The sequence below is a fragment of the Diachasmimorpha longicaudata genome, chromosome 5 (genome assembly GCF_034640455.1).
Source record: "Diachasmimorpha longicaudata isolate KC_UGA_2023 chromosome 5, iyDiaLong2, whole genome shotgun sequence".
Taxonomy (NCBI): Eukaryota; Metazoa; Arthropoda; class Insecta; order Hymenoptera; family Braconidae; genus Diachasmimorpha; species Diachasmimorpha longicaudata.
In genome coordinates, this window is record NC_087229.1 from 2,955,241 (window position 1) to 2,973,230 (window position 17,990).

A 17,990-nucleotide genomic window follows, 5' to 3' on the forward strand; every position below is an offset into this window, starting at 1 on the left:
AAGAGGAGGGCAGCTCCTCTATGCACGCTTCTTACCAATGATTGCATTGTTATTGTTCTCTGGAATAAAATAATTCTTTGTACCAAAGTTGTAAAATGCAGCCAATGACTCAAACCAGCGTAACATTTTTCACAGCTGAGCATTTGTTCAGGGAATGATTCAGGAGAATTTGAACGATGCAGGAATATACAAATGAAATATATAGTTCTTCTGGGTCTTGACATGTTTATAAGACAGAAAACCCAAATATGCCATAACATTTGAACCATCTCGATGTAGTGCCTCTAAAAACTAACCTCTTCAGTCCTGAATGGTCAATATCTCGACAAACGCGTCTTTAATCACTCGACGATGACTTAAACTCTCACCAAAATGATCACACGATCCACCGGGTTTAGTTCTGATTGTTGACGCAACGTTTTTATTGTGTAAAACACTGAAAACTCCGAAACCCTGCGAATAAACGCAGAGCCGGAGTCCACAATACAGCGAATTCCACCAAAAGGCCGAGACCCACGTGACATTCATATATACCATATGTAGATATTCATTGGAGAACAGATGCCAGAGAGAGGCAGCACAGTTGATGAAAATAAACTACGAGTGAAATTTCCAGGGCAGTAAATTCAATTGAATGGGAACAGAAAACAATTGATCAGATTGAGGAACGACTTGTGAGACGTCACTTATGTTGATATTTACAGTTCTCAGTTCTCAGGTTGTGTTTCTTCTTCATAAAGTGGATTGTTATTGAAAGATATCGGAGCTGATTGCATTGGGTTGTTTTCTACTGTCAATCAGCTGACGAAGAAGAAGAAAAGGTGAAGTGGAACTATTGAATTAGAGTGACAGATTAATTTGGGGAGATCAACATGTTGATTAGAAGATTCTGCAATTTACTGAAATCTCCGGTAAGTTGGTGTTTGCATTCTAAAAGGATGAGAGTTGAAGTTAACCTCAATTTAATCTTTCAGGGACATCGGCATCTTGTCGCAAGGAATTTAAACCTTGTTCCGATCGTTGTGGAGCAAACGGGTCGGGGTGAGAGGGCTTATGACATTTATTCGAGACTTCTGAAGGAGAGAATTATTTGCCTCATGGGACCAGTGAGTTTTGTTATTCGAGTTGATGCAAATATTGATATTTATTTGGCGATGCTTAGGAGATCAACATAATTGAAAGAAAGAAGTCTAAAAAATACTTCGACGCACGAAATTTCGGGAGAAAGAATCAAAGTGATTCGTAAATTTCAGATAACAGACGATATATCATCGTTAGTAGTCGCTCAACTTTTGTTCCTGCAATCAGAAAGCAGTAAAAAGCCCATTCATCTGTACATAAATTCTCCTGGAGGTAGTGTAACAGCAGGACTTGGAATTTATGATACAATGCAGTACGTACTGCCACCAGTAGCAACGTGGTGCGTTGGACAAGCGTGCTCGATGGCGAGTTTACTGCTGGCTGCTGGGGCCCCTGGAATGCGCCATTCATTGCCCAATGCTAGGATTATGATACACCAGCCGTCTGGTGGAGTCCAAGGACAGGCTACCGACATTCAGATACAGGCAGAGGAGATTTTGAAGCTTAAGAAACAGATCAATCAACTTTATGTCAAACACACCGGACTTGAACTGCTTAGGATAGGTAAACAGTTCATTATTAATTATTTCAAGCGATTAATTCAAAGATGAGTTTTTTTTTTCAATGAAAAAAATTATTCCCTGCATTGTATTAATTAAAAATTGTATTAATGTTTAAAATCATCTCGATTTTAATTGAGAAGTTGAATTTTATTTAGTGGAGGGTACTACTAATGAATTAAATGAATCTTGAAATCTTTCTTGTAAAAGTTTTTCTGCTTAAAAAAAAAATTCCTAATGTTGTTATCCAAACTCCAGCTTTCCCCAAATTTTCATAAATTATTATGATGGCCATTTTCTCCCCAACAGAAAATAGTATGGAACGAGATAAATTCATGTCGCCCGTGGATGCCAAAGAATTCGGAATAATAGATAAAATTCTGGAGCATCCACTCCAAGAAAAAGACGAAGTGGATGCCACAAGGACGACGGTGTGAAAACTCGAATGTTAATAAACACACAACAGCAAAAAACATTGCGGTAAATTGTTAATGTTTAATAATAAAATATTTAACCATAAAAAATGTTATAAACTATAGTCTATTTTATAGTCGAACTCATTCGAATTACAGTTACGCAGATATTCTCTTATTTAATGGGACAATTTTCGCTTTTCTGTCCCTTTTTTTCTGGTCTGGAAATCAATTCAATCATTAATTGGTCCATCGAAAAATAATATACATAGTATTTATCACGTGCGATTACGTTTGGCAGTAGAATAATACGTTAACTGGAAGAATGATATTACACTAGACATTTATCACATAGCCATCGCGAGGGGAGTGAATTCATTGTTTTTTTACATCTTTTAACCCCTCACGGACGGGGCCTTTTTGTTTCCAAGCGTGGTATACAATCAAATAACTGAGTTCGGTTCCCGTTTAATGGAAACTTTCATCGTGATTTTTTTTAAATACCTAATAATTTAATGAGTACATTGACAGCACCGGGAGACCATTTTTGTTGTCAAAAAAATTGCAGTAAAACAGGTATTTCCTTCCGAGAGATTAAACATAAATCTGAAATAAACTTTGTCCTCAATCAACTTATCGCTTGTTGCGTGGATGTTTTGATTACAGTTGAAAGCTTCATTTACAATATTCCATATCTTGATTTTGGCTAACATCTAAGATTCTTAATTACTAGAAGATAATCGAGAAATTCGATGATGAAGGGCTGGGATATAATGAAACAGAAGAAATTCATTCCCACATCTAGACCAATGGTACAGTTCTCGATATGAAGGGCTTCCAGGAGAATAAGGCGAATGAGATTATCTCATAGAATGACTTACTTTTGACGTAAACACAAAATTTTTAACGGAGAATATCTACTTCAGTTCATTACATTCCATCACTTCCCAACAGGGTTACTAATGGCGGGGAAACAGGACTTTCAAAGTCATGACCACCGAATCCCGGGACTTTTAAATTTCTTCAATGTCTTCCCTGAAGAAGACTGTAATAGTACAAATTTAATTTAATTTCTTCTCACGTTTACGTTGGATAAACAAATGCCAGAGAAGTAAAATTCATTAATAATATAGGCTTTGCTCTATTTTTTTTTGCATTTATAATAATTACCTAATTACTAGAATCTCCTCGAAAATCAGGGACGATATCAGAAAAAATATTAAAAATAGCATAAACATGCTGCTGAAAATATCACTTGGACAAGTTAGGCATACGTTCATCAACTTCACAGACAAATTATGCTGCCAATGCCCAATACAAAAGTACAGTTAATTTAGTGGATGATCCAGGATATTTGCAGCCCCCGATGCTATGCCTGGTGTTATATACAATTAACGATTAAGAATGTTGGATATTCAATGAAGATGCCCTAAACAAGCTAGAAAATTCTTCACAAATATTTCTAAGCGTGATTAGTAATCTAATGAATTTATGCGTTTTTATCACTTTTTGCGATCGAATAGAACGATGAAATTACTGCGGGCAAACTTGGGCATGAGCAAGCATAAGAATATCCTTTTTCTCCTTGGGAAATCTCAACTCGCGGCCAGCGAGTCGAGCAGTCTCCAGCTCTCTCTCAGCGAGTCCCAACTCCATAGCAACAACACCTCCACCACCCTCGTGTTCCCTAGCTACCCAGTCGAGTGCCATTTGACTGCGCATATCGTCGTCCAATGCTCGGTGACTGTAATGAGCAACGACTTCTTGTCTGCTGCACTGTCTCTCCCTCATAGCCTTCAGCGAGCCATTCCAATGAAGCAGTTGAAAAACAGTCATCAATTCCTGGAATTCTAGCATCGTTCTGCCTCTGTTGCACTCCAGCATGAAGCGGAATGCACCGATTCCTGTGTTTGGGTCTTCTTTTTCGTCTCCACTTCCCTGAAATGAGAAAAAAATTGTACTTATTTATTTGTACGCCATCGGGGAATTTTTCAATAGAATTAGCAACAAAAAGTTCATTCTCATTAGCAATTTAATAGAATGATGTAGCAAATACACTAGATTGCCTTATGAATTAAAAATCTTGCAATATATTATTAACTTCAATTCAACCTTTTTGACGTTGACAAAATTATGAGGATAATATTGATGATAATAATGAGAGGACTTTCTTCAAAATATTATTGTACCGTCAATCGTCAAGAACTAACTTTAAGAATCACCTGTGCTTGTCCATTAACTCCATTAGAACTCGATGCGGGTTTATTGAAACTAGCCCTGGCCTCAGCTACTGCCTTCTCAATGAAATCATCAGTAATTTTTCTAGAAGGATGTTCATTAAACACTGAATTCATCAGTGCGATCTTGGCGGCTGATCTTCTGGCCTCTGCCTTTGTCGGACAATTCTGAAAACTTCCAAAGCACGAACCTCCGGGGAGGGTGACGTAGCAGACGTAGGGAGGACTTGCACCTGGTACAGATTCGTAAATAACAAGGGCTCCATTTCGCAATTCTGTGCCTCTGCTCTGCTTCATTTGCCAAAATTCTTGGAGAGCTTCTACAACATTCACTAAACACACAAAGACGCATATATTTTCATTGGTGTAATTAAATTAGTAGATACAACTCAGGGAATAATTAATGATTATGAAGACTTACCACGACCATATCCTTGAGTATGCTTCGCAAAACTGTTGACAACAGCATCAACAGCCTCCCTCAACACCTGCTTAGCACGATCATCAACGAGACCAGTAGATACCCCCATATTTTCAGTGACTCTCGATTTTGTTTTCACCGGCATAACGCCCTGCATCACACTTCAATCAACCATTTACCCTGAAAATGAAAATACCGATGGAGTGAAAGGAAACACTAGTTTCGCATAAATTATGTCTGGATAGATTGATAAAGAGCGGGCGAATATTGGGAAAGTTCCTACTAATTATCATTTTGAAATGCCTTTTCAAGACCTTGAAGTCCCCTATAGAAGTGCTCTCTTAATGAATTTTCATGAATCGCTTCATTCCACACATATTTGCAAAATAGTATGCAAATAAGTTTTGGAGTTATGCCGTGTCGTCACTCGTATAGGAGACGAGCACATAAATTTGTGTAGAAGAATTTCCAAATAATAATTCCACCTGTGTATACCTGTGAATTACTGTAGTATTGGCAAACAGGGGACCAAAAAGGGGTCAGCAAAAAATCGAATCTGGGACCCTAATTTTTGAAGGAATTCGGTGAAAATGAAGTCCTTCACTCCGTTATAACCGTCAGGCTTGTGCTTAGCTAAAAAAAAATACTGGGAATTACCACTGCGAATCACAAATAAATTAAATATTCCCATTATTGCCAAAAATGGAAGGAACGACAATTCCAGTGAAGTTCTATTACTCTCAATCAAATGTATCTCAAGTGGGAATAACTGACAGTCCCTGTAAAATTATATTCATTTAAAAATTAACAACCGCATCAATGAAACCCCCTGACAAACTTGATTTTTTCTGTCAAAAAAAAAATATCACCAAAATTTAATCGCTTACCCTTCTCCGTCTTCGAGTATCGACCAATAAAATTCTCACAACCGAACAATCAATTCCACAATCAACTCCAATCCCTCAAAATGACAGTAGAATATTCCGACAGATTTCCAATCTCCAGACAATTCTCAAAACATTTTCATTAAATACCCCGATCTCTACTCACCCAAAGACCAATGGCCTCTCCCGTAATTCTTTCCCCCGTTGCTGCCGTCCGCCGAAAACCCGAAAAACCCCACCACTACCCAATCCCACCAATATCAGTATCGATTACCTCCGCAATAGATCGTGCGTCGCAAAACGTTCTAACCCCGTATCGATCGGGATCGCGCAGCCTCCACCGATCGCCGTATCATCCACAAGAATTGTGAAAATTTTACTCGTCTTATCCCCCCAGCTCTTGTCGCAACACTCACAGCTAAATGCGTGTATGGCCCACCTGCAGAGAGGACCGCACGATGCCCAGGAATTCGCGTAAATTACTCTCTGATCGTTGCACCGAGCGATGCAGGATCAAATTGCAAGACACATAAAACGCGTTTAATGGCCCCGGACCACTGACGATTTCCAGTAAACCAGGGCCGATGTCGCCTACCTCTGCGCCCCCACTTATCTTCAAAATCTGTTGTCGAAATCTTCCTCTGGAGTTCTCCATATCACCAATAGAATTCTTCAAAATTCCCATTCCTTCCATTTCCTTCAGTAATAGAAATTCCCGATCGCTGAATTCTCGAAAATGAATGGAAATATTGAATAAATTACCTGACGCCATATTTTTGTTATGCTAATGTTCATTTTTTTAATTAGAAAATCATCTAATGACACAATTGGAGAAACTGGGAGTGAGGGAGAAAATAGCAATGGGGACTCGAGGGGATGGTTGAAATTATAAGATTTCCTGGACATTTTGGAGGTCTAGAAGGGGGATTAATCACCCGACCCTGCGACAAACCAGGGGTTCTCCACCTGGGGGCACCCGGGTGATGATCACCGAGTGGGTTCTCCCAATCGGTAACTACGAAACTACCGGTCGTTTCTACCGGTTCTCACGATTATTCTTTCGGTTTTTTTTCGCCTGTGGCCCTTTTCATTGGTTTATTTGGTCGATTTATTCATGAGTGTGGGACTATCCCCGAGGTGGCCAGACCAACAGGTGACAGGCGGACAAAGAGCAGTTGCATTGTCACCGGGATGAATTATTGATATTGAGAAAATTTTATTGCAAATTGGAATTCTGAGTTTATCGAGATGCAAGAATTACTCAAAGGGCACCAATGACTTATTTGTATTCATGTCTTTCGTGATTTTCACATGTGACGATAAAATTTATGGTCTCAATAAAATATAAAATGAAATTGTCATTATTAATGTCACATTTTTATAACTCGCGACAATTCATTCACAAATATTTTCAAATGAATCCACCCACTTTGGATTCACCTTCTTATTGTTATTAAAAATCGAACTGAACTGCAGAAAAAGAAATTATTTTGTTCCATTAAAAAACCTTTTGATTTACCTGTTATTTAAGTCTAGGAGAATGGAGTTGAGTTAATCTTGAAGTCCTTTCAATGATCGTTGATACCTGGTGAACGGGGGAGGGAGTGGAAGGGCAAGTGGGTGATTGATGATTTTGGAATTTTTGACAGCGTTCGTGCCACCGGGCACATTCTCACCCACACAGGTTCATGAGAGGATGCACGTGTGCGTGAGAGAGGGGAATTGGTGAGGACAATGTTGAAGATAAGGTACAGAAAGGAGAGACATCAACGCTGACCCGTACACCAGAGGAATGATGTCGATGAACTTCCAAGTGTCGAGAGGTGGGGGAGGAGTCGACAATGTAGGGATCTGATGACATTAATAGTTTACAGATTCGTATGTAGATAGCCGAAGGGTGATGGCTTTTCGCAAAATGAACTAATTCTATCGTTTGTAAGAGGCATGTCCCTAGTTGTACTGCATTTTAAATGTTTTATTAGATTCTCATTTATTTTTCAATAAATAATCTAGCGCCCTCTGTTTGACCGACGGTGCGTGCAGTCCCTCCCCCCCCCCAAGTACAGGTCAATGATGTGCATAAGTTTGCACTTATATATCATGTTTTTCTACGGTTAACCTGGTGGGTTGCTGAAGTTGATTCGTGCGGGAAATCGAATCGGGATTAGACATCACTGATAATCATTAATTAACCACAAATAGTCTTTATTATAAACTTAGAAACTTTGAAATACAAAAAGATGCTTGCTCTAGGGATCACGAACTGTTTCCAGTGCCCGACAACTCAGTTGTCGTCGCGCTTAGGGACAAGCTCCGGGGGGGCTCCGTTTGTACTTTCTCACCTGTACAAATGATGAACTGTAGAGAGAATTTTCAAACGTTGAGAGCACCGGTGTGCAGGGATTCAACTGTCGAGATAAAAAGGTAAGCTGTACATGTGGCGCTGGGTCCACTTGTACAGCCACATTTTTGTCTCGATAGTTGAATCCCTGCACACCGGTGCTCTCAACGTTTGAAAATTCTCTCTACAGTTCATCATTTGTACAGTTGAGAAAGTACAAACGGAGCCCCCCCGCAACAGCTCCTGTTTGCGCTGGCGGCGCTGATGAGGTTGCGTCGGTAAAACAGTCGGCGGGCTTGCTGCTGGTAATGGCCAACGCCACAACCTGGAGCTAAGTAGCGACCTCTGCGGACTACAAGCGGAACCCCTCTACCGACAGGGCATCTACACGTAGCGAACTCTATAGTAGAAACCTCTTTAATCAGTTGCAGATGCCTTCGATACCCAATATTCACCTGCATGATTGCTTCAAAAATCGGTGAAGATTCAAGAGTATCTATCCAGTACCCTGACTAAACACCCTCAGCATCCAAAAGCCTATTTCAAGCGCCAATAAATTATCGCAATAATATTTGATCTACAACAACAAGTTCATCTCCCGAAAATTTCGTCAGATAAGAATTTCAGGCGAATTAATTTAAAAAACGATGGAAGAAAGAATAGGAAGTAAAGAACAATAACGACCAGCTAACTCATGGAGTCAGCACTTTTATTGCCTCATCGATTGAATTCCATCGGTAAATAGGGTGATGACAATGGACAAAATATCGCAGTCCGCAAAAGACTGCAATTTTTGCGAAACGGGGGAAATAGAACAGATGAAATATTAATAACTGGAGTAGTAATTATTGTCTGATACTGCACACTACACTCTTAATTCCTGATACAATTAATTCTTTTGTCTCATCTGTCAGTTGAAATAGAGTTTTTTCTAATTCTGGCAATTTTGGATTAATTTTCAATTCCACACTGAGAAAAAATTTATTTTTGCAAAATATTTATTTAGGTCAGGGATATATTTATTTCTTCAACCCTCCATTTCTGAAATCGACTAACTCCCTGACAATTCTGATTAGGCTTAAATTGCGTTAATTATATTGCTCTAGAACATGATGATGTCAATTATAACTTTCAGTGAACTCCTGAAATAATTCTGAGCATTAAATAATTCATCGAAGTTCTTCCCTCAAGAAAATCAGAAATTTAGAAACGATAAATAGTTATTAATAGGGTTCATTCAGGATCACATAGAAAATACTCCTCTTCGAAAGTAATATGATTATCGTAATTTAAACTTAACCCGGTCCCCCTTGATAGTGATTAGACCGGAGACATACAATTTTGAAGAAATAAATACTTCTGTGAAGTTAATGGACATTTGGCAACAATAATTTATTTTTTCTGTGGAAGACAGCTCTAATAAATTTGATGAGTTGTATTATAAAAGATCGTTATGTAAATGTAAATTCCTTTAAAGAGATTCTAACGTCCACAGCGGGTCCAGGGTTAATTTTGGCGAGGGATAATCCTTCTTGGCTACCTTGGGGGTGCAAGGGGATGAGCACGCTTTAATCAGGCTATTTAGGCCCTGCATAATTGTTCTACTATTCACATAGAGTTCGGTGGAGAATTCTACGAATTTCGATTTGCACGAAAAAAAAAATTCTGTCTCTTATCCCGCGGGGATTGCCCCCTAATTGTTCATCGACTTGAATTTTATTGTTGCGAAATCCCTGGGATTACATTGGGGAAAATACAGTACTAAAATACCTGCGTAGGGGTGTCTCGAACGGGTAATTAAGGGCGTCTGAAGGGATTTCAGGAAAACGGGCAATAAATGATTCATTGGGTCGTCGTACGTTGCAACAAAAAAATAAAAGATAAGGTACACTAATGTTGATGCAAATGACAGCGTACAAGTTTATATGTATAGAAAAATTAAGCACTAATTGAGGGTACTGGTAATTGGCGTTTAGCGGAGATTTTGCCTAACTCTACTGCACATTGATTTCCAGTGGAAAAAAATTATTTTTTATTTAATAAACATTAATCTCGATATAAACATAAGTTGAATATATGTCGTCGAACAATTTTTTGTTGAAGAACATTTCCTCGAGGGAAATCATAATTTTAATGCAAAAAAAAAATCAGATAGGTGACTATTTCTCTCTTTGGATTTTTTTTTTCTACGAATCCTAGTCTTTAATTAAAGGTCCATTTTCCACCATAACATTCTCATAAAATTAAAATACTGGTAAACAAAAAAACAAACTTCGAGTGAACGCATGCGCTTATCATCATCGCAGCTAAAAAAACTTATCGTCATTTTCTCCAAAATGATTTTTATCTCCCCTCTAGACACCCAACAACTTTCAAACCGTTGCTCTCATTAAAACTCAATTCATGTTTTCTATCGGGGTTCTAATATTTTAAATGCTCCAAATAACACCGACGATTCCCACAACGAAATTCCGTCTTTATCAATAAGCTCAAAGAAATAGTAAACCATCAGTACATGCAAAAAAATTGTTTTTAAAATTTAAATAAACGCATTTTATTGTCTTTTCAACCTCAGCTTCCGACATAAAAAATTTATAAAAAATTGGTATCATTTGGGCCAATCCCCCATGTTCTCCAAATTTCAAAAATATATTTTTAAATATATGAAGCCCATTTTACATATTTATCTCTGATGAATTGGGTCAATTCAATATACTTTCAGATATACATACATATATATATTGTCAACATAAATTGTTCCATATGCCTCGGTCAAAAATTTTTGCATTCACAACTCAATTGACAACAAACTCTTCCCCAAATCTTTATTTCCAAAACAACTCCTGAAATAACGCCCTCAAAGCCATTCCCCTCCTGACCCTAGTCCCTTCCCTCCAAAATCCCCTCCCCCCCCCCCAACTGTCCATAATTTCCCAACTGTTATCAAACCGATGAAATGGGCATTTGCTATCACAACAATTCGTCAAAATAATCCAACAAAATTTGAACATTGTGAAAAAAATCAAAGCCGGTGGAAAAGCCCAAGCTTCTAAGCCCCTCCAATACTCAGCAAGGCAACAAGTAATCGCACACGTACATCATAATGACCGTACACACGTTAGCCGAAAAATACGTGGCAAGATATCCTTGCATCCCTCCCAAAGCCTCTGTGACTGGCTGGGGGGGTCGGATTTACGCGCGTACACTTCCCGCGTGCTCCCAACCCTCACTACACTCTCACACAACCTGTAGATCCACCATTGGCTGCACCAGTATGAGTGCATCCATGTTACACCTGATCAGCTGAGCGCCAGCTGTCCCATCCCCTCCAGCCAATGGGAATTGAGTTCATCCACCAGTCGGAGCGCCACAAATGCAACAACCGGTGACTCTCGCACTAGTCTTCCCGCGAAACGCTACGGACTTTCCCGCATTTTAACCGACAATTTTCCCTTTATCACGACTTTTCACGTGTCTAAAACATTTTTAAAACGCCATCGAGCCCCCAGTGAGTGACTGTATAAAAAAATAAAACGAAAAAGTGATAGAATTGAGGAAATATCGAGGCGATTGACCCAGCGAGTTGGACAGTGCGCGCGTGAATTTTTCCCTCCCAAATTGTGAACAATTTGTGTGAAAAAATCAACGAAAATCGAACCCAACTTGTGCCTAGGATATCTGGGAATATCCGTAGACACTTTGCAAGTGTTTTCCGAGGATTTGTGCCCGGAAAAATCGGGGAAAAATATTGGAAACGCGGTGGCGTCGGGACGCTGAGACCGCTGTGATTGTTGCTGCTGTTGGTGCATTATTGAAGCCCTTGTACTCGCAAAAATTGGTGGATTGAAGGGTGGATAGTTGAGGCAATTATTAGAGACTTCGTTTAGCCCCGGAAAACCGGAAAAACTCGAGTTTTCTTCGAGGTTATGTTGTGTGTACAGAGGGCGTGACAGTACCGGATTACCAGAGGGGTTGGTCATAGTTTCGCGCGCTAGTCTCCCGCGCTCCACTCATCAACTCCCGCATTTTTCCAATTTTATAGTGTTAATTGATGAATGAATAATTTTTAAAAATTGTCCATTTTATTTTAATGATATTTCGAGGTTGGGAAAAAATTTGAAAAAATTTTTTCGCCATTTTTTCAAAGGCTTTTGGGCGACGAAAAAACGGTCGGCTGGGTCGGCGGTCAGAGGGAGCATTATGGCGATTGAGTGAGAGACCCAAGCATCGCTCTCCTCATTTATCCCCTCGCATTTATTCAATTCAAGGGTTTTATTGTTACTGATACGTTCGGAGACATTGGGGGAGTGTTACCGAAGGACTCTGAGAAGATTTGGATTTTTTTGGTGAATTTTTTTGGGAAAGAGAGCACACGTCATCACAAACAGCATCAAGATGCCGCAAACTAGGTGAGTCGGATTCAATCTTCTTGGGAGATTTAATTTTGTAGAATTTTTTCGGGATTTATTGGGCTCATTGGACTTGCATTATCCTTCGAGTAAAGTACTGTGGGTTCGTTGAAGGAATTGGAGAAGGATTATTTTGAGTTTTTCGATGGGAAAAAAATTTTGTCCTCTAACCTGTTCTCGTGGGACAGGGCGTGCACGCTTTGAGAACACTTTTCTCGGGCAGTTGTTCAAGCTTTTCCCAGGAGTTTTTTCATGATTTTTAATTTATTTTTTTTTTGGGAAATCGCTAAAGTGATTGGGAGGGCCACTGGGAGGTGCCTGGGGGGCCATAAATTTTCTGGAATTTCTGGGAATACGGTGGAAGGCTTGGCGCCTCGTGGATACAAGTATGGCATAAGGAGATTTATTTTTGCGATTTACTGCAACTTTTTGCTGATATCCTCTAATTCTTAGGGAATACAATATTGGGAACTGTTTCATTGGAAAGTCAGGAAATTTTCAGAGAGGGTAGACATCATTTTTGGAACTATCGTGGCGTGGGACTGGAGGGGGCGGGTCGAGAACAGGTTTTCCAGGGTGGAATAGTTTTCGATAGTATCTCAATAACCAACAGTTGCAATCAATTTTTTGTTCATCAGTCTTATCGCGAATCTCTCCCCTGAGCAACAGGATGATTTTCAATATTACAATTCATCAACTTTTTCACTAATTCCCACAGCTCAAGTACAAGTCATTTTTTTCTTAATTTATTACAAAAACCTGAACATGGGTGCAGCAAATGCAAAGTAAAGGTTGAAAAAATAATAGTTTAATATACGATTTCGTGTCTTAATGTTCTCCTTTGTGGTTTTAATCAGTCTACAGGAAAATCATCCATTCACACCCCAGGGAATGAAACCCCAACCCCTGAAACGTAAACGCAAGAGTACAGAGCCATCGGAAGATGCTGAGAACATCTATCCACCAACGAAAATAGCAGCAGGGTTGCAATGTCATGGAATACGTATTACGGAGACCCCAAAGACCCCACAGAATCATTCGTCCTCTCCGCTCCAAGAGCGTGAGCCGTCTACCTGGTCAGAATTGCGAACGTCCACGTGTTTTCTGACTCCCTCAGCCTCGTCCAGCTCCTCCAGCAAGCCAAGTCCTCTTCCTTCGCTTCCATGGGCCGATGGCTCCCAGGTGTGGTCGATGATGTGTCTGGGAGATCAGAAGACACTTACCCAGAGGGACTCGCAGATGTTCCAAAGGCATCCAACGTTGCAGCCCAGAATGAGGGCTATTCTTCTGGATTGGCTCATCGAAGTCTGCGAGGTTTATAAATTACACAGGGAGACTTATTACCTGGCGATGGATTACATCGATAGGTATCTGACCACACACTCTAATGTACCAAAAAGTCAACTACAACTCATTGGCATCACCTGTTTATTTATTGCTGCTAAGGTAATTGCTCATTTTTAATTTGATATTTTAACTGTTTTTAGGAGCTTGTTTGAGATATTTTCCTTGTTGGGACTCAAATCTTAGCTTTCTAGTGATTGAGAAGTTATTTCATTGTTCAAGCGAAAAATGGAACAATCATAAAATTTCGAATTCAATTAGACATTCGGTTTGTTAATGGAATTATAATTAAAAAATCCCTTGTGAAGCTGGGGACCAACCGTTAACAGTGAAATATTTTTGGGAGAAAGTTCATGCTGAGGAATGAGAGGTTTAGGGAAATTTGTGGAAATGTACCTGTTTTATTTCATTTTATTTTTAGAATTTTAAAGGTTAAATGAAAAGCATTAAAATTATTGAAATGACGGATCATTTTAAAATTCACTAGCATTTAAAAAATCGATAGCTCTGTAATCATGACAGTGTGAGATGAGATAGCTTCAAGAATGACATGTACATTTTTTTATACCTTACGAATGAACTTAGGAGACTTTATCAAACGACATTTTTCACAGATAAGAAATCCTCTACAAAAAAGGTAGAAAAAAAATCCCTCCCTCCTCCTTAAAAGCTCTTCATAAATTTTGCGAAACTCACTCGTTTCCCAGATATTTATGATTTATCGTCTTCTACGAATGGAAAATGATTAGAATGTTCTTCACGATATTCCTTCTTCTAAGTGCACACCACTGGGAAAAAATGACCTCATAACCCAAATTTCCATTTCAAGATGCAATTGAAAAGAATGAGGCTTCTCGAACGAAGATTCCCATTATTTTCCAAATACATCACAATCCAGTAGATGTACCTAAATTCGCCAACTGATAATTATTGCGACTGACAAAATTCCCCACAAAAAACGTGTCCCCGCGGAATTCTCCTAAACCCACTCAGTCTTGATAGTCCAAAAATAACTCGGAGATCATTTCTGCAGTGAAGTGGTAAACCATATAATCAAATAGAGCGGTTCCATTAAATTTCATTGGACGACAATATTGAGGCATTTCAGTAAAGATTGACAAGAGACTAATTCAACAAAAAATTGTTTCACATATAATTCTAAAATAATTAGACAAAAATTTTAAAAACTTCTAGTAGACTATCCAGGACATTTCAACAAGTTTTTCCAAGAGTTTATATTGACTCTAAACCATAATCATAGAAAGAAACCAATACTAAATAAACTGTTGAACACCTTCTAGGTTGAAGAAATTTATCCTCCAAAAATCGCCGAATTCGCCTACGTAACTGACGGTGCCTGTACCGAGGAAGAGATCCTAGGAAAGGAGTTGATAATCCTGAAGGGTCTTGGATGGAACTTGTCCCCAGTGACCCCACCAGGCTGGTTGAATGTCTACATGCAGATGGAATCAGGCGATTGGTCCCGACCCCACGCCTTCATCTATCCCCAGTACAGTGGTCTTCAATTTGCCCAGGCAGCCCAGCTCCTGGACCTGGCGACCCTCGACGAAGGGAGTTTGAAATTCCCTTATTCCCACATGGCAGCCGCTGCTGTGTACCACACTCAGGGTCGAGAGTGCGCCTTAAGGGTCTCGACTCTCTCCTGGGAACAGTTGGCCCCCTGCGCCAAATGGCTCAGTGCTTTCGCCCACATCATTGCTGAGGAAGACCCCCACATTCTCTCAAGATCAACAGTTCCCCCTGTGGAGTCTCACGCAGGCTCTGGACTGAGGGCAACGGTTCCCAATATCGTTTTGGACGAGTCCCACCGGATCCAGACCCACGTGGTGGATCTTGCAATGCTTGAGAAAGCACAGCAGAGGCACAAAGATTTGGAGTGCCATTCAATAGATTCTTTAGATTCTACCAGTCTTGATACAAACAGTCCTGATCAGAGTGGCATCCTCACACCACCTTCCAGCAGCCAAAAAAACTCACCGACACCACCTAGATTACCTCCACAACTTGAACCTTATACGTAATTGAGACTGTTGGGTGAGTGTCTGAGGGCCATTGAGGGTTCGATTGTTATTCAGTAAGGAAGTGGTTAAGTGCGCAGGGAAAAACGTGAATCAGGAGGATATTTTCATGAATGTAAAATACGAAAGTCCTTTGCCGGAAATATATAATTTGCTTTCTACAGTTACATAGATCAAATAATATGAGATATTCCATGTCGAATGAGACTGGAAATCGACCTCGAAGTTTTCTATGATTGGAATGCTAAACAAACTATCTCGCAATTCCGTTTAGTTTTTTTTTTCGACAACCGTTTTTACATATTTATTTATTTATCTTACACTTTTAGTAACTCTTATAATTAAGACGTTCTTTGAACCGTTACATTAGTAGAGCTTTCTTTGGAATGTATTTTATTTTTAATTTTTTGGTCTGAGAATCCATCAATTTGGGTAAAATACCCTAAAAAATTACTATGCACTTCTAAATTGTTCTAATTTTTTGTGAATATGGTATTATGGTCAGCTGGGGATTAAAGAAAAAAATGAAAAAAAAATATCTTTAGAGTGAGTTGTCGAAAAAATTGGGAAATATTGCATTGTTTGCACCTTAAAATCAGAAAAGATAGAGGTCAATTTCCAAGAAAATGCTGTCAGCCATTGACTGATTTTACATGAAATATTATTTTATCTCCTTGATTCTCCTTGATTCTCCGAATACGAAATATCTGGAAATATCTGTCTTGAATTCTTGAATCAACATTATTTATCCGTGAATTTAACAAAATCTTGATTCAATAATTTTTTCTTCCTTGTCATAAGTGGTATTTCATAATTGTAAATAACTAGTGGTTTGGAAATTTGTCCATTGCAGATAGAATTATAGGGATAATGAACAACGTTTCCATCATTCCAAGAGAGATTTCTTAGGGATGAGAACACTTCTGACATTTACCTGAAAATAGAGGACTTTTTAAGGAAAATGTCGAGAAATAATTATTTTATGACTGAAGAACTCATCCATAAAAAAATATACATCATTCTTGTTCTTAAAGTCACCCATTACGGGAAGGATTTCTTGTTGAAAGAGACATGTAGTGATTACATACGCTTCACCACTTCGCTATTGATTTTTTTTTCAATTTTTCGAGTAATCTATTGCCCCTTTAGTGCCTTATAAACGTTTTCGATGACTCTTTTACGCAGTCAATAACATTTTTAACACTGCCATGGTTAATAGGTTTTTTGTGAGGCATCGTGACTTTAAGAAGACTCTTAACAGTGATATAAATATTATTATTATATTATTATTGAGGTGTTTGAGAGGGAATACGAGGTGCCGAGGCCTTTGGAGATATCCGGATTCCATTATGTTTACTGGGATTGTTTATCATTGCTTGATGCAATGGGAGGGGGAGGATTATGGACTCGAATGTAGATCTTTTTTGATCTCTTCGTTAGTTATGAATTATTAAAAATATTGTCAGTGGGTAGATAATTCTCGACGGAGTGGAGTTTAGAAATGAATTGAAAAATTTTTATGAGCAAAATAAGCCAAGAATTTTTAGGGCTTTCTGTGAAATCAGTACAACCAATAGTTCAAGACAGAGACTGCGAAATAGGAAAAAGAAATAAGGAGAAAGTTTTCACTACACTGTTCTGTGATCAACCCACACGTTAGGGCGTCATTCCTTCGGACTTCACTTCATGAAAAAAATAAAATAAAATCATCAGAATATCAACTAGTAATTTAGTGCCTTAAACAAAGTGCTCCTCATACTTTTTTTATCTATTGAATAAGGAATGAGTGTTGTACATAGTATTTTCTTTTATATTAAAATATTCATTATTGGCATTTAATAAATTCCGTGATTGTTCATGGGTAAATGGTAATCATCGAGAGTGTACATAATCCTATGTTATTTTTTCGTAATAAGTGTGAGAATGAATATAGGGGAATTGAATATGAATATATATTGACTTTAATGAGTGTCCCATCGAATTGTTGAGAGTGAAATTATCAGTTATAGTAACAAATTACCCATTACCGAGTTGGGAATAACGAGTGAGGATAATGAGAGATGATGGAATTTATACATACAATTTGTAAGATGCGATTGACAATAAAAATGAAAAAAAAATATATTTGTTATTTTATAACTTCTAAATTCACCTAAATTAATCTTCACAATTGCGAGTTATTATTATTATCTTGCTAATGAAATCATAGGACTTATTTATCATTTTTTGATAAACTTCTTAAAGTGTTCATTGTCCTGCCGT

The 17,990-nt window shown here is 38.6% G+C and overlaps 3 protein-coding genes across 12 annotated transcripts; 2 read left to right on the top strand and 1 right to left on the bottom strand.

The window, feature by feature from the left end:
• Positions 1-595: 595 nt before the first annotated feature.
• On the top strand, positions 596-2,173 carry LOC135162665 (ATP-dependent Clp protease proteolytic subunit, mitochondrial). Its single transcript, XM_064121379.1, has 4 exons — positions 596-911; positions 975-1,106; positions 1,254-1,644; positions 1,950-2,173. The coding sequence occupies exons 1-4, from the start codon at positions 873-875 to the stop codon at positions 2,075-2,077; spliced, it is 690 nt and encodes a 229-aa protein (XP_063977449.1). The 5' UTR covers positions 596-872; the 3' UTR covers positions 2,078-2,173.
• Positions 2,116-7,803, bottom strand: LOC135162664 (protein limb expression 1 homolog). Of its 10 annotated transcripts, none has more exons than XM_064121373.1 (5): positions 7,115-7,659; positions 5,207-5,344; positions 4,712-4,891; positions 4,264-4,622; positions 2,116-3,991 (listed from the first exon to the last, which is right to left on the bottom strand). In XM_064121373.1, exons 3-5 carry the CDS (start codon positions 4,866-4,868, stop codon positions 3,587-3,589), a joined length of 921 nt encoding a protein of 306 aa, XP_063977443.1. In that variant the 5' UTR covers positions 4,869-4,891; positions 5,207-5,344; positions 7,115-7,659; the 3' UTR covers positions 2,116-3,586. The 10 variants fall into 10 exon arrangements, with proteins under 10 accessions (XP_063977443.1, XP_063977440.1, XP_063977439.1 ...); XM_064121370.1 differs by lacking the exon at positions 7,115-7,659 and adding an exon at positions 5,870-6,173; XM_064121369.1 differs by lacking the exon at positions 7,115-7,659 and adding an exon at positions 5,762-6,173.
• A 3,488-nt stretch (positions 7,804-11,291) lies between these two features.
• LOC135162757 (G1/S-specific cyclin-E1) lies at positions 11,292-17,434 on the top strand. The gene is made up of 3 exons (XM_064121561.1): positions 11,292-12,345; positions 13,203-13,791; positions 14,991-17,434. Exons 1-3 carry the CDS (start codon positions 12,332-12,334, stop codon positions 15,729-15,731), a joined length of 1,344 nt encoding a protein of 447 aa, XP_063977631.1. The 5' UTR covers positions 11,292-12,331; the 3' UTR covers positions 15,732-17,434.
• Positions 17,435-17,990: the final 556 nt, after the last annotated feature.

Excerpts from the sequence above, each read along its gene's own strand:
- LOC135162664 (XM_064121375.1), bottom strand. The coding sequence starts at position 4,868 with ATGCAGGGCGTTATGCCGGTGAAAACAAAATCGAGAGTCACTGAAAAT. Across the intron at positions 4,623-4,711 it reads TACTCAAGGATATGGTCGTG|TGAATGTTGTAGAAGCTCTC; the intron begins GTAAGTCTTCAT and ends TTGTGTGTTTAG. Across the intron at positions 3,992-4,263 it reads AAGCACAGGTGATTCTTAAA|GGAAGTGGAGACGAAAAAGA; the intron begins GTTAGTTCTTGA and ends TTCTCATTTCAG.
- LOC135162757 (XM_064121561.1), top strand. Across the intron at positions 13,792-14,990 it reads GTTTATTTATTGCTGCTAAG|GTTGAAGAAATTTATCCTCC; the intron begins GTAATTGCTCAT and ends AACACCTTCTAG.
- LOC135162665 (XM_064121379.1), top strand. The coding sequence starts at position 873 with ATGTTGATTAGAAGATTCTGCAATTTACTGAAATCTCCG. Across the intron at positions 1,107-1,253 it reads TTATTTGCCTCATGGGACCA|ATAACAGACGATATATCATC; the intron begins GTGAGTTTTGTT and ends CGTAAATTTCAG. Across the intron at positions 1,645-1,949 it reads ACTTGAACTGCTTAGGATAG|AAAATAGTATGGAACGAGAT; the intron begins GTAAACAGTTCA and ends TCTCCCCAACAG.